The sequence below is a fragment of the Eutrema salsugineum genome, unplaced genomic scaffold, assembly GCF_000478725.1.
Source record: "Eutrema salsugineum unplaced genomic scaffold, Eutsalg1_0 scaffold_1, whole genome shotgun sequence".
Classification (NCBI taxonomy): Eukaryota; Viridiplantae; Streptophyta; class Magnoliopsida; order Brassicales; family Brassicaceae; genus Eutrema; species Eutrema salsugineum.
Window position 1 is genome coordinate 10,614,340 of NW_006256909.1, and position 17,477 is coordinate 10,631,816.

The 17,477-nt window shown below is 30.5% G+C and overlaps 1 protein-coding gene across 1 annotated transcript; it reads left to right on the top strand.

Moving 5' to 3' along the window:
* Nucleotides 1–11,986: 11,986 nt before the first annotated feature.
* LOC112081940 lies at nucleotides 11,987–12,970 on the top strand. The gene has a single exon (XM_024149005.1). The coding sequence runs from the start codon at nucleotides 11,987–11,989 to the stop codon at nucleotides 12,968–12,970; it is 984 nt and encodes a 327-aa protein (XP_024004773.1).
* The last annotated feature ends 4,507 nt before the right edge of the window (nucleotides 12,971–17,477 follow it).

Below are 17,477 nucleotides of genomic sequence, written 5' to 3' on the forward strand. Positions count from 1 at the left end.
AACTTTTCTTCACCTGTTTCTCAGACATGTTGGTTTGTGGACCCCTGTCAATCTCCGCCGTCGGACCTTTGGTCCCACCAGTTGTCAACCATTGTTGTAGATCTCTCGCAGGAACGTAGCTTGATGGTCTACCACCTCTTGATGAGCCCTCACCATACCGTCATTCTGTCATTCCTTTCTTGTAACACAATTTCTGTAACAATTGCTTGCAAATGAACAATATTTTTACTAAGGAATTTTAAGTTAATTTGAAGTTTATCAAACAATAAATTGATATATTAGGGGTTGTTTCACAAAGTAAAGAGCATTATAAAAAAGTTCAATAAAATAATGAAGATAAAAGTTCAATAAAATAAATAATGAAGATTGAAACAAAATATATAAATCTTGAAAAGACATGAGTATAAACAGAAGCAACCGTTGATAATCAGTGATTATGTACGAAATGGTACAATTAATAAAGTAAAACGAAAAGACACAATTGTAGAATTGTAACATTTGAATAAATTAACAGATATACATGAACAAGTACAATAGAAAGTTCATCTTTAATCCCCATTATAGATTAGTATATCATGTTTCTTGTATCAAATAAATTATATAACGATTATAGTATAACCAAAAGTAGAACTATACTTGCATAATAATGATAAATTAAATTTAAAAATAAATAAAAATATTAAATTCATAGGAAAAAATATTATGTTGCCTTCAAAGATTAATGATAAATTACCAAAATAATTATCATTTTCTTTTTAGTCCTAATTTTTTTGAATTTTGTTCGAGAAATATTTTTCTGTATATTGAGCGGATGTGAAACCCTCCAACTTAAAGTATTTTTTATTCATGGCTGAATATATTATAAAAAAAACATTTTTAAATAGAACAAAAAAAACTCATATGAAAAAATATAATGTTACCTTTTAAAATTAGTAGTATAATTGCCAAGAGAATTATCATTTTTTTGTTTAGTCCAAATTTTTTGGCTTTTGTTCCAAAAATATTTCTTGGGAATTGAGTGGATTTTTCACCTTTCATTTCAAGTTATTTTTATTTATGGCTAACCATCTACTAAAAAGCCTTTCTTATAACACCATTTCTATAACAATTGCTTGAAAATGAACAATGTTTTAGAATTTTAAGTTAATTTGAAATTTATCAAACATAAGGGGTTGTTTTCCAAAGTAGAGAGGATTATAAAAAAAAGTTCAATAAATTGAATAATGAATATTGAAACAAAATATATACAGTCTTGAAAAGACATAAGTATTCAGAGAAGCAACGATTGATAATCAGCGGTTATGTATAAAATGGTATAATTAATAAAATAAAATAAAATAAAAAGACACAATAATATAATTGTAACATTTGAATAAATTAACAGTTATATATGAAAAAGTACAATAGAGAGACAATGATTCAATGGTTCATTCATATTCTTTCATATTCTTTTATATTACTATTATTAATAGATAAATATTTTGTAAAAGGTTAACCAAATATTGAGGATTTTGGTTATTAGTTGCTTTTTTCTTAATACCCAAATAAATTACTGGTTGTTGGAACACCCAAAATGTAAAATAAAATGGACATGATTCTGTCTGATACATGTCTGTAAATTTTTTTATAAGTTTCTCGTCTATCATACCGGACATCGACTCGGCATAAATATTGGATAGCTGGTTGGACTGATAAAACGGATCGGATTGATTTTCAATTCACTTGTAATACGTCATTTTAATAATAATAAAAAAAAGTTTGGTACAGTGTTACTATATTTCGTTGGATTTCACAAAAAATATCGTCAGATAGTTATTTCATAAATATATAGAAAAACTAAGAGTATAATGACACTTTAAGGCAAAACAAGCATACTATAGTGCAACTACTTACTCGCTCTGGGCTTTCGGGTATTCGGATCGGTTCCGGATATTTCGGGTATCGACAATCAGGAATCAAAGTGGTATCGAAATGATTTCGGTTCGGTTCTGGTTCGGTACCTTTTGGTTCTGGGTCGATTCGGATATAAAAGTCAAGAACCATAAAATACCTGTAAAATTTTGGTTCTCAAACGGTTTCGGGTTGGTTCCGGTATCTGATACCCGAAATACATATATTATATTCGAAATGACAAAAAAATAACCAAAACGTTAACATGTATCCGAAATATAAAGATCATATCCGAAATTACGAAAAAAAAAACATGAACCACAAAGCATCAAAATGATCAAATGATTCAAATCCATAACATCAGTTGCAGAAGGTGAGAAGGAAACGTAAAACATGATGCAGAAGCATCAAATACATAACACATATTCGACGATCAAAGAGAAATGCATAAATAAAACACTTCAAACTTCAAAGAGAAACAGAAAGAAAAGGAGTAACAAAAGAGACGTAAGATTTCCAGAATTGTGAGGAGGAGTGACTTGTGACTTGTGTGGCTTGTGAGACGTGAAACTGCAACACAAAAAGAGACTCTACATATTTGAAACTGCAACATGAAGACGAAATGAACTCAATTTCATATTAAAGCAAATGAAAACTCTAATCTCCAAATCGATTTCATTGTTAAAAAAACCCTAAAACCAATTTCAAAGTTAAGAGATTCTACATACTTGATATATTGACAGAAATTAGTAGTATAAAGAAAAAAAAAACAAAGGAAATGAAATCAGTTTCATATTTAAACAAATGAAAACCCTAACCCCCAAATCAATTTTTCCCAATTACAGAGCCGGATATAAAATGGGAAGAGAAGGAGAAGAAGCTTAGTTCCGTTGATTTCTCGACGCTGCGGATGGAGTCGGCGACACGCGATGGCTTCTGAGATATTTTGAGTTGTTTTAACTTTTATCGAAGAGAAGAGGAAGAAATTAAGAGAGGAGAATGTTTGAAAGAGGAGAAGAGGTTTATTCCAAAAAAAAAAAAAAAAAAAAAAAGAGGAGAAGAGGAAGGAAGGCGTGTATAATTTTGTGTATATGTCTTTTTCTTTTTAATTTTGTGTATATATGTCACAGGATTTTGTGTATATAGTTTTTTTTTTGTCGCACAAGTTTTGGTTTTCTCGGTTAGAAACAAAGTCAAAGAGTATAAAACCACATATAATTAAGAGTGAATTTGCTAGAAAATCTAAAATCTGGTCAAAATTTGCTAAATGGGAAAAACAGCAAATTGGTGGGACATTGCTCTGACACTTTGAAGGTGTAATTACTCTTTACCTCCTTCTTCCTTTGTTACGAGTCTTCCTTCCCTGTATGAAGTTTCTCTCTCATCATCTTTCTTTCGTTAGCATATAAATTATACAATTACATAACCTGTTATTATACTACATACTTTGTTATCTTGCTAACACTTAGCTTACATCAATTATACATATAAATTAACGTCTAACATTATAATTAACTAGGTACAAAATGTAAGATTGATAACAATAATGAGTTATATAGATGATCAAAGATGTTATTGGTATACTTAGCATAATACATATAAAATTAACGTCTAACATTATAATTAATAAGGTAAAAAATATGTTAGATTGATAACAATAATGAATTATCTAGATTATTATAGGTGTTATTATTGTAGTTAGTGTGCTACAAAAACATATAACACTTTATATTTATTGTTAGTAATTTAGCAATAAAATTATAGGAGTAATTCAAATAGATACACACTTTATATATACGTTAGCTTGGCGGATTTAATGGCGGAGATGTCGATATTGTCGCTGGAGGCGGCGGCGCGATTGTTGTTTCTGGTGTAGATGGAAGCGGTGCGGTGGTTGTATCCGAATCCGGCAGAGGAGGTGAAAATTGCGGCTGAGGATTCGAATTAGGCGTAGAAGAAGGCGGGGCAGAGGTGGTTCGGATTTACGATCGGCGCCGGCGGATTTGAGAGAATTGGAACAAACGGGTTTGGTGATGATGAATCGGTTGGAGCGGGTGGGGAAGATCCAAGAACAGGAGGGTCCAGGTTTGAATTCGGGTCAGGATTAGGAAACAGAGTTATAAAAAGTGGAAGAAAAAGAAGATGAATAGTAGTCGCCGGAAGAAGAAGAATAAGAAGAATCAGCGAAAGTGTTCGAAATTTTATAAAATATTAAATTAATATCTTTGACATAATATCGTGCATGATCATCTAGAAATTATAGAGAAGTAGGGGTAATATTGGTATATTGTAAATTGTACAGTACTGCAAAAGTGATTTTTCCCATCTTGCAAATTATGAACAGCACTTGGGTTATCTAATGCATTTACTTTATAATTAATTAGATATATCTATTATATTAAAACTGAAGCACATTTAGTACTTGCTTCCAAACATCTTAATTTTTTTAAGTGTTTAAAAATAATTTTAATAATTATTTATATTTAATTTCGAAAATTAGTTATTAATTCAAATATTTTTAGAGTTCCTTAAATATAGGTAATTTAGATCTGATTTGATTTGATTAAAAATATTAAATCAGATATTAATTTAAATTTGATTTAAAAATTCTAATTTAAATAATTTCTATACTATTAAACATTTTTATCAAAAATATCTAGAATTTTTGTAAAAAAAAGAATTCACATATGAAAAATAATGGTCATATTTGAAATATAAAATATTTATAATGATGTAAATGATATGATATTTATGTTGCTTATATAATATATTTACGATTATGATTTATTTACAAATTAATAATAAAATAATAGGTAAAATTCAAATGTATAATTTAAATATTAAAAATATATTTTTAAAAATTTATAGAACTAAAATATATATAAAAATCGGGTTAAAAATATTTTGGTAACTAAAATCACTAATTTTGAATTATACATATATATCGAAAATATATTTTTCATGCAAAATAAAAACATAAAAAATTAAAAATTATTGCATACACTATAATGGGGTTTGAAAAACCAGTTGTATACTCCCTTCGTTGATTAAATTTTAAAAAACTATAATACTGTTAATACATCTCAAACTTTTAACAAATATTTATATTATACGGTAATATGAACGGAAAAGTTAGAATTATGTTTTTATAATAGTTCATTTTGAATTAATATTAGCGGACGGGTTAAAATTATATTTTATAATCATAATAAATTTTAATACTATAAAAATATATCTAAACACAAAAATCAATATTTTCACTTATTAAAAAAATATATTTATAAAAATAATTATATCTAAACTTAAAAACACAAATTATATTACAAAATTCGTTAAACAATAAAAAATATTCGCGTGCGGATGCACAGGGTTAGAATCTAGTATTTATTTATTTATTTCGGGTATTCGGTTCGGATGTTTCGGTTTTCAGGTAATAACCGGAACCAAATCGATATCCATGGTTTCTATCCAATAGGTATTTAAGGCATAATCGAAACCGAACCGAACCGATAATTTCGGGTCGGTTCTGATTCGGGTATTCGTTTCCGGTTTTTATGCCCAGGGTAACTACTTACCATGAGTGAGAGTGCCTGAAAACGTGTCCGTTTACGCGCACATGACGAACAAGTGTTTTTTTTATGTTTAAACAGTAAACTTAATAAACTTATATAAAAATGGTGAGAATATGAAGGGTCCAGTATACATCAATATTCAGTATCAAGGAGACGAAAATCATCCATAACAAAATTCTTTTTTATATACTGTATCAATAACCTATTTTCCGAAATCGACAAAACACCTAAATAAGTAAGTTTACTAGGAATTTAACAATGATCTGTTGAGAAAGAAAAAGAGTGTGTATGAACCGTGTTTTCATAAGCACACCAGAAAATTTACTGTAAAATCATGTAGTAATTTTTTCTACTTACTCGAGTAGACCCTTAAGAGTGCTTCTTTTATTTTATATCAATTCAAAAATTATATGCTTATTCGCGGTTTTGAAAAATTAACGTAATTTTTATATATAAATTAATGATATGGATACCTATGCGAAAATTTTGTTTTACTTTGAAATATATAGATAATCTTGACAACAATGATAAATTTGTTTATATTATGCTAACATAATTTTGCCTACTTATAGAAGTCTAATTCGTATTGAAATATTTCATATATGTACTGTTAAGAAAATAATATAATTCTGTTAATTACTTTATTGCATAACTCTTGTTGTATAACCGGAAATATGGAGGGAGAGAGTCACACTACATGTAAATTTCCGATCAAGCTTTTCATCGGAAAGTCATGGAAAACACGTATTTTCGATGATTTTCTAACAAAAAAATTGGTCAGAATATAAGCCTCGAAAATGAAATTTTGTCGAAATTTTGCAAGAAAATATCCAAGAAAGTCGTTAATTGGTAAGTCATCAGAAATAGTGGTTGAAAATTTATCGGAAAATTTCGGATGAATTTCTGAAAAAATAATATATTAATAATATTTTGTCAAAAATTCTTCGGAATATATCAACTGGAAAATCATCGGAATTTTTCCGATAAATTTCTGACAAAATATTACTAAAATATTATATTCTACAAAAAATTCTGAGGAGAAATAAAAACACTAAAAATAAATTATTTCTTAACAATTTTCAATTAACTACCATTAAAAGATTAATCATTAAACTTACATTTTTAATTCTATAACAATTTAGAATTCCAAAACAATTTTGGGTTAACAACTATTCTAATGTTACAATTTTATTCTAATGTCAAAAAGTAAAAAACAACAACTAAAAGAAAAGCACATCTAATAATTTATAATCTAACAGTTATAACAAAAAAAAAAACACTTTCCTCAAAAACTGATTCGTAATAGAGTTTGAGAGGAACAAAGAGAGAGTTGTGAGATTGTTATGGCAAAACTTGTGAGAATGGAGGAAGAAAAGTTACACAGTTTTATAAGCAAGAAATTGATTTTCTAGAAGTTTCCGATGATGTTGTCGAAATTTTCTCGGAAACCGTAAGTGATGTGATTTAACATGTTATCAAAATTTTGTCGGAAGCATTTAGCAGTTTTCGAAAAATTTCCTACAAAATGTCAGAATTTTGTTGGAACGGGTGATCGACCATTTCCGAGAAAATTCTGAGAACTTTGTTAAGCTCGTCGGAATCTTGTCGGATACACTGGTTTTAATAATATTTTGTCGGAAACTCATCTGAACTATCTCGAGAACTTTTTGATAAACTCAACCAGAAAAGTCACCAGAACTTTTCCGACGAATTTTCTACAAAATTTTAACGACTTTTATAAATTAATTTTCCATATTACATAATTTTTAAAAATATAGTAAAATTTTGGACGATTTTCCGTGAAAGTATCTTCGTCGCTAAAAAATACCACAGTTTTCCTACAAGTTTTGTGACAAATATCTGAGAAATCTTTCCATCGGAAAATTTCGACTATATTCTGTGAGAATTCCGGCAAATTTCTGAGAAAATGTTTTGTCAAAAAATTCCAAGAAGATTCCAAGATAATTTCTTACAAATTTTCGAAAAAATTATTTTCGTCAAAAATTTTCGAAGAAATTCTGAGAATTTTCTCACTCGTCAGAAATTCATTGGAAGCTCGTCGGGATTTTTCTAACCATATTTTTTGTTGGAAATTTTTGTTGGAAATATATATGTTTTCTTGTAGTGTCACTCCAATCTTGTTACATAAATCTTGAAACCATGCATGGTTGTAATAAAGGTTTGGCATTCGCTGATTCGCATGTAGCGACGCGGCGTAGTGGACAGTGAGAGCCGATGACGAGATCTGATGTGGTTGGAAAATTGATCTTGTGTACCATCGTTTTTAATGGTACCAGGTAAATAGAGGCGGTGGAAACAACAGATGAAGCTAGTTTCCAAAAAAAAATTGAAGGCAAGCTTTTAAAAAACGATAAAGAATATTTATTCTTTATCAAATTAAAAACGGTAGAAGTTTTTATTTATTTTTACAAAGCAACTTTTGGTTTAAGGAAACAAAAAGCATGCAATAAGCTTGAAAAATATAATAAAAGATTTGAGGAAGCAGAAAAGCTTCAACTGGAATTACTCTTGGCTTATTATAGAATCACGATGGCTTAATGAAGAAGAACTATGGCTTAAGGAAACACATTGGTTTAAAGAAGAACAATGGTTTATAGAAGAAGCATGGTGGCTTGTAGAAGCATGATGGCTTAGATTTAGAGGCTTACAATGAACTTAAAAAAAAAAACAATAAATAAATCAAAACAGGAGCAAGCTGATCGGTTCTGATAATGGTATAGAAGCAAACTTTGTATTGGAAAATCGTATATTCCCTCTCATCACATGTTCAATGTACATAATTTTCTTATATACATAGTACGCTAATATAATAACAAGGACTTGAGATAGTGATGACAAACATGATTACATGGATTGAAGAATGTGATTATAGTAATTACATAATATCGTAATTAAGAGTTATATTATTTCATTAAAAGTATATATATATATATGGAATATTCTAATACGAATTATACTTTTATTAGTAAGCAAGAGTATGTTATGTCGACAAAAAGTAAACAAGATTCTAATTGTTGTCAAGATTATTTATATTTCAAAGTAAAACAACATTCTTTTATTTTTCTAAGATTTGCTGGAAAACAGCATTCTCCTATATATACTTCCTGAAGTAATTTATATATTATTCTCGAATATAATAAACATGTATTCAAATTGATATAAAATATAGAAGCACTTCTAAGGGCTTACTCGAGCGAGCTAAAAAATCTTAAACGTATCTTTTTATATAATATTTTTTATACGCGTATGAGAACATGTGTTCTTCCACACTTTTTATTTTCAGTAAACAGATCACTATAATCTCTAGTAAATTATTTATTTAGGTGGTTTGTCGATTTCAAAAAGGAGGTTATTTGATATTTATGTTATAGTTAGTCAACTATATCCTTTGTATTCTCACCATTTGTATATATATATATGTGTTGATATGAAAGAAAAAAATCATATAAAAGTGTCTATGAAAAAACTTATTTTATGTCGCAAGAAAACATGTGAACGTGCATGCTTTCACATATTCCCCCTAAAATAATATATTAAAAGCTTCAGAACCTAATACAGATTAAAAAACTAGTTATGTCATATTAACAGAAACAAAATCTAGGGACACTGAGAATATATAACCTTTTAAGTCAAAACAAATAAGTATAAATTTCAAATTTTTTTTTGTAGGTTCACAAAAAAAATTGCAATCTATGTTTGTTTTGCTTAAAGGGTCACTATACTCTCAATGTCCCTAGATTTTGTTTCTGTTAATATGCTTTAACTATTTTTTTATCTGTATTAGCCTATTAGGTTTTGGAACTTGTAATAACCTATCTTAGGGTTTTATTTACTCATTCATATAATTAATAAAATGAAACCCTAAAGATGGGCGTTTCACTCCAATCTTGTTATTCTATTTTAGGTTTTACCAATTTATCAAATTCACCGAAATTACAACATCAAACAAACATCAAAATTGAAAAACAAACTATTTAAAGAAAACAAAAGAGAAAGTTGTGTACGATAATTGCAGACGACTCTTGTGGAGGCTTTAGATGGGCTCCAGAGCGTTGGTGGCTCTGACGGGGGTTCTGGCATCAGCGTCCATGACCATTAATCAGTAGGCTATCATCACAAAATTGTTGGATCCTTCAAACAAGAATTGTGGAATACATATATATACCTCACAAAAGTTGAACAACTTTGTACAAAGGTAGGTATTTTAGAAAAAAAAAATGCTACAATATTTCTGTAGAAAATGGTTGTTTTATTGAATAAAGAGAATAAAATATGAAAACATACTACTATATTGATAAACCAAAGAGAATTCATAGACTTTTTATATGCAAGAAATGAAAGAAATATTGCACAAAAGATTCGTAACAAATATAGTAGAAAATCAATATTTAATAATCTTTTTTGTTGACCAAAACATTAGAACTTTCTTTTGACTAAATAATTTGAATGAATTTAAAATTTTTATTTTTTGAAATATTTATAAATTATTTTTTCTATTTAAAATATATTTTTCTGTTCAAAAATTATTATGTTTTGTTCAAAGATATATATTATTAAATATTGATTTTCTACTATAACTGTTACGAATCATTTGTAGCAATATATTTCTTTCCTTTGTCGCATATACAAAAAATCTATGAATTTGCTATGGATTATCAGTATAGTAGCAAGTTTTCATTTTATTCCTTCTATTCAATAAATCAACTTTGCTCCATTTTAATTCCTATAAAATAGTAACAACTATTTTTTAAGAATTAAAATAGAGCAAACAGTTGATTTATTGAATAAAATAAAAATCTGCTATTATACTGATAATCCATAGCAAATTCATAGATTTTTTTTTTTGCATTATGAGTTAAAAGAGCAACTGGAGATATGAGTAAAAAAGCATTTGGAAATTGGATTAGATTTTGACAATTTTTTTTTTAAGTTGACATCAACTATTACAGTTTTTAAATCATGTAATGGCCAAAAGAAAGTCATGCTTTGGCAAAAAAAAAAGTAATCTTTACATACAAACACAAATTAGATAGAAAAATAACTATTGATTCACCTTAACAAAATTATCACAATTATATATGATTTTTTTAAAAAAAAGACTAATCCAATTCCAATTGCTTCTTTACTCATTATGCAAAAATAATTTAATACTAGTATTATGATAATAAACTAGTAATGAACAATTATAGTATGATTTTTTTATAAAAGAATGTGAATGCAGGATCTGGTATTTATGAATTTGATATTGGGTTTAAAACTTATATGAAAGTTTCTCTAGAAATGAACAATCAAAAATAAATTAAATTGGATAAAGAAAAAAAAATCTGTTGCAAAGTCAAAACTTTGCGTAAGGATTTGATGATGGAGCCCATTTATTTATCTCTTACAGTAATACTTGTCTGATTTTCTTCTATATATAGCATGTACTCGTCCATTGTAAGATACACCAGAATAAAAATACAAAAATCTCTCTTTCCCTCTTTGGTACACTTCTCTCTATTTTCATTTCAATTAATACGTTCTATTCAAATAACTATGTTAATGTTATTCACATATTATGTTGATATAATATACGATATACGATATAATTAAACACGTTATCAGCACGATCACTCTACCTCTATAATTCATAATTTTTAATTATATAATTATTATAATTGGAGTGCGGCTCTGCCGCTCCATTATTATTTACTGCTTTCATTATTTACTGTTTTTTATCATGGTTGCTTAACGCATCATAATGGACAGTTAAACCGCCTAAATAATTTATTTTATTTTCTATGGATGATTCTGTCACCATATATTTATTTACTTGCACTGTTTAATTATTATGCTTATACGGATGATTTGAATCACCATAATTTATTTATTTATTGTTTTAATATGGATGATTCAGTCACCATACATTTATTTACCATGTTCATATGGATGATTTAAGTCACCATTATTTATTTATTTACTGTTTAATATAGATGATATGGTCACCATATATTTATCTTTAAATTAACATTTTTACTATAATTATAAATAAATTTATACTACCAATGTATACTTATAAATATATAAACTAGTATATTTATTGTTAAATTATCAGTCTGATTTTACCTTATTTTCTTTGCTTTCAACGGTCATTAACAAAATAATTTTTTTTATTTTTAAAATTTTGAAACGGCTACATAACGGCTAATGAACAGTATTATACAATCTATAAATATACTTATCTATCATTCATTTCACTCATATTTCATTCCCCCATCAAATTTCTTTCAAAAAAAAAAAATGGCTCATCCCTTTTTAGTTTTTATAATAGGTTATATACTTGTTGTTTTTTATAGTTTACTATTTGGAGAATTCTCTCCGGAAGAATATGTGATGATTTTTATTTTAGGCATTATGCATTTGTATTCCTTGTAATCTCATTATGTATTCCACCACCTCGCATATTTTAATAAAAATCATTTTTCTAATATAATTATTTCTGTTATTTTATTTTAGAAAATCCAATGACAAACGTTGAGAAGCTCCAATTCCCGGCTTTAGACATCACTAGTGCTAATTACATATCTTGGACCACCAACGTTGAACTTCACCTCGGATCTTTGGGTTTAACAGAAACCATCAAAGAGAAGAATACCTCAACGGCCCAAGAAAAGGCGAAATCGGTGATCTTCTTTAGAAGACACCTAGATGAAAGTATCATCTATGATTACGCACAAATGAGAGATCCCCAAGAGCTTTGGAAGTCTCTTAAGGATCGTTTCGATCATCAAAAGGACATAACACTTCCACTTGCTCGGGATGAGTGGCAAAATCTGAGGTTTCAAGACTTTGACAAAGTGATGAACTACAATTCCGCAGTGTTAGGAATTGTAGCTAAATTAAGGTATTGTGGTGAAACCATTACGGAGTCTCAAATGCTTGAGAAAACATACACCACATTCCATAAAAACCACATCACTCTGCAACAACAATACCGGTTGCGTGGATATACCAAATTTTCGGATTTGATTGTGGCACTCTTGATAGCTGAAAAGAATAACGAGCTCCTTATTAAGGATCACATGACACGACCCACTGGATCTAAAGCGTTTCCTGAAGCGAACGCAGTGGATGTTAAGAATCCAGTTAAAGAGAACAAAGCATTTCGGGGACGTGGCCATCGAAACTACCGCGGACGTGGGAGAAACTACAGCCCTCAGAATAGGAAGTCATTCCAGTGGCCGATTCGTTCTGAACAACCCCCGAAGGGAAAAGAACACCAAGGAAGTACCTCACAGAAGCGAGAGGATACTTGTTTCCGATGCGGTACCAAGGGACATTGGTCTCGTGTGTGTCGTACTCCTGCACATCTATGCACATTGTACAAAGAATCCGCTAAAGGCAAGGGAAACGAAGTCAATCTTGCGGAATATTCTGAGGGTACAACGCACCTCGATGCGTCTGACTTTGCAGATGACTTTGATGAAACCGCCCCCACGGAAGCCTGAAATATCCACCATGTGACTCTTGAAGTTTCAACGAATGTACCATAAATAATTGTCGCTTATGTAAAATATAATGTATAATTAATGTTGTTTGCATTACCTAATTATGTATAATTATCATGTGATATTTTCTTATTAATGTATAATTATTGCATGATATTTGCTTTATGAATAAAAATATTTTATTATTATTAATTATTTTTGTTTATTACAGAAATGGATTACGATACGAACGAAACTTCATCCAAGACATATACTAAAGATATTTATATACCAGATAGTGGAACAACACACACCATTCTGAAACATAGAAGATATTTCTCGGATTTGAGACCGGCAAATATTGTTGTCAACACAATATCAGGTCCTGCAGATCTGATTGAAGGGACTGGTAAAGCTAATTTTTCATTACCTAATGGAACAAAGTTCTCGATAACTCATGCATTATTTTCTCCAAATTCAAAAAGGAATTTGTTGAGTTTTAAAGATATATATCTTCAAGGTTTTGATACTCAGTCTGCAACTGAAAATGGGAAGAAATATATGTACATAACTTCTGAAAAATCGGGAAAAAGGCATGTATTAGTAAAGTTACCAGAACTCCCTTCTGGTTTACATCATACATACATAAATGTGATAGAATCAAACCTTGTGATCAAGAAAGATTCTGAAGATTTCACACTATGGCATGATCGTCTTGGTCATCCAGGCACCACTATGATGCGAAAAATCATAGAACATTCACATGGACATTCATTGAAAATCCAGAAGATTTGTCAAGAAAAAGGAATGACATGTACTTCTCTTGGAAAATTGATCATCAGACCTTCGCCAACAAAAATTGATACAGAGTTACCAAAATTCCTTGAACGGATTCAATGCGACATTTGTGGACCTATACATCCACCATGTGGACCATTCTACTATTTTATGGTAATGATTGACGCGTCAAGTAGATGGTCACATGTTTGTCTATTATCATCTCGAAATGTGGCATTTGCGAGATTTCTAACTCAAATAATCAAACTAAGAGCTCAATTCCCTGATTATTCAATAAAGAGAGTTAGACTAGACAACGCTGGTGAATTTACATCCCAAGCATTTAATGATTATTGTATGGTAACTGGAATCGAGGTTGAACATCTTGTAGCTCATGTTCACACACAAAATGGTTTGGCAGAATCATTAATAAAATGTTTGCAACTTATTGCAAGACCATTGATCATGAGATCAAAACTCCCGACCTCTGTATGGGGACATGCTATTTTGCATGCAGAAGCACTTATTCGGGTAAGGCCAAGTGCATATCATAAATATTCCCCATTACAGTTGGCATTCGGTCGAGAACCAAATATTTCTCATCTAAGAATCTTTGGTTGTGCAGTATATGTACCAATAGCACCACCACAACGCACAAAGATGGGACCACAAAGAAGGTTAGGGATATATGTTGGTTACGATTCTCCATCAATTATACGATACTTAGAACCGCAAACTGGTGACGTCTTTACGGCACGGTTGGCAGATTGTCATTTTGATGAAAAAGTATTCCCGGTTCTTGTGGGAGAAAACAAAAAGATAGAAAGAGATATCAAATGGAGTGTACCATCTCTGTTACACCTTGATCCCCCTTCTAAACATTCAGAACTAGAAATTCGACGAATTATGCATTTACAAAGCATAGCTAATCAACTACCTGATGCATTTGTGGATACCAAAACGGTAACAAAATCACATATACCAGCCGCAAATGTTCCTGCTCGTGTAGAAATACCACAAGAACGCGAAAAAGCAGATGATACACGTGAGTCTAGAACACGTTTGAAGCGTGGTAGACCTCTTGGCTCCAAAGACAAAATCCTAGAAAACGGAAGGAAGTTGAGAAACATTATGATCCTAAAATGATAGAATCTGTTCCAGAAGAAACAAATCATGAATCAGAAAATAATGTCGAACATTATGAATCCGAAGAAAATCATGAGATTTCTATTAACTACATTCATAATGGAAAGATATGGAATCGAAATGACATGGATGAGGTTGATGATGTTTTCTCATACCTTGTATCAAAAGAAATAGAAGAAGAGAATGAAGATCCAGAACCTAAGTCTGTATTAGAATGTCAAAAGAGACATGACTGGATAAAATGTAAAAGTGAGATTCAAGTCGAACTTGATTCACTTAACAAACGAGAAGTATTCGGACCAATTTTACTCACACCAAAATCTGTAAGACCAGTGGGATACAAATGGGTTTTCGTTCGGAAACGAAATGAGAAAAACGAGGTTATGAGATACAAGGCTCGCCTCGTAGCTCAGGGTTTTTCTCAAAGACCTGGGATCGATTATGAGGAAACTTACTCTCCGGTTATGGATGCGATCACATTCAGATTTTTAATGAGTCTAGCGGCTAACGAAAATCTGGAGATGCGTTTTATGGACATCGTTACAGCATACCTATATGGATCATTAGATAATGATATTTATATGAGAATTCTGAAGGATTTAAGATGCCAAAAGCATTAACTTCCAAACCAAAAGAGTTATGTGCAATAAAATTGCAAAGATCATTATATGGATTAAAGCAGTCTGGACGCATGTGGTATAATCGTCTCAGTGAGCATTTAACAAAAGAAGGATATGTGAACAATCCTATATGTCCATGTGTTTTCATCAAGAAAACAATATCCGGATTTGTAATTATTGCGGTATATGTTAATGATCTAAACATTATTGAAACTAAGGAAGAAATACAAATAGCATCAAACTACTTAAAAGGAGAATTTGAGATGAAAGATCTTGGACAGACAAAATATTGTCTCGGTTTACAAATCGAGCATTCCCAAAAAGGTATATTTGTACATCAATCTACATACACAAAAAGAGTGTTAAAACGTTTCAACATGGATAAAGCAAATCCTCTTAGTACTCCTATGGTCGTTAGATCACTTAGTGTTGAAAAAGATCCTTTCCGACCACATGAAGAAAATGAAGACTTACTCGGTCCTGAAGTACCATATTTAAGTGCAATTGGAGCTCTTATGTATCTCGCAAATTGCACTCGACCTGATATATCGTTTGCCATTAACCTTTTGGCTAGATTCAGCTCATCTCCTACACAGAGACATTGGAACGGAATTAAACATGTTTTTCGTTATCTTCAAGGGACAGTTGATTTAGGATTATTTTATCCTAAAAGCTCAGATGGACAAATGATTGGCTTTGCTGATGCAGGGTATCTATCTGATCCTCACAAAGCCCGGTCACAAACTGGATACGTTTTCACAGTTGGGGGAACTGCTATATCATGGCGCTCTCAGAAACAAACGCTTGTGGCCACTTCCTCAAACCATGCTGAAATCATTGCCCTCCACGAGGCAAGTAGAGAAAGTGTATGGCTTAGATCAATGAGCCAGCATATCAAATCAAGTAGTGGACTTTGCGTTAGTACAGAACCGACAATCTTATATGAGGATAATGCTGCATGTGTTGCCCAAACAAAGGAAGGATATATCAAAAGCGACAGGACCAAACATATTCCACCGAAGTTTTTCTCATATACCCAAGAGCTTGAGAAGAATAAGGAAATTGAAGTGAAATATGTTCGATCATCTGACAATGCTGCAGACCTCTTCACAAAGTCATTACCTACTTCGATGTTCCGAAAACATGTCCACAACATTGGGATGCGTCATCAACGAGATCTATAAAACGGTTCTAGTCACTCGAGGGGGAGCATGTGAGATTGTACTCTTTTTACCTTTACTATAGTTTTTCCTACTGGGTTTTCTCTAGAAAGGTTTTTAACGAGGCAACTGAAGATAAACCACAAGAGATAAGAATGACAAATGGACTCCAAGGGGGAGTGTTGCAAAGTCAAAACTTTGCGTAAGGATTTGATGATGGAGCCCATTTACTTATCTCTTACAGTAATACTTGTCTGATTTTCTTTATATATAGTATGTACTCGTCCATTGTAAGATACACCAGAATAAAAATACAAAAATCTCTCTTTCTCTCTTTGGTACACATCTCTCTATTTTCATTTTAATTAATACGTTCTATTCAAATAACTATGTTAATGTTATTCACATATTATGTTGATATAATATACGATATACGATATACGATATATGATATACGATATAATTAAACAAAATCATAATTTTATTGATGAATTTTTAACGATAATACAAGAGTTTTTGCTATAATTTTTAGATGTTAAAAAAGTTTGATCCTTTTATGACGATTCCTCTCTTTATATACTTGTTGTTCCGCATTTTTAACGTTTTTATTCGGTCCAATTTCATTAATTTTGCATGAAGTTTTTCCATTTTGATTATGTTGACTTTAAATTTTTTGAACTCGCCAAGTGATGGGCCTAAAATAAGCCATCAGATGCTATTTTCACTTACGTATTTTACTCGTAGAGGTAATCTATTTTACTAGAAATTACCTATTTTACTAGAAATTGATTTTCTGTAAGAAGGTGGGTTTATTTATAAATGTAA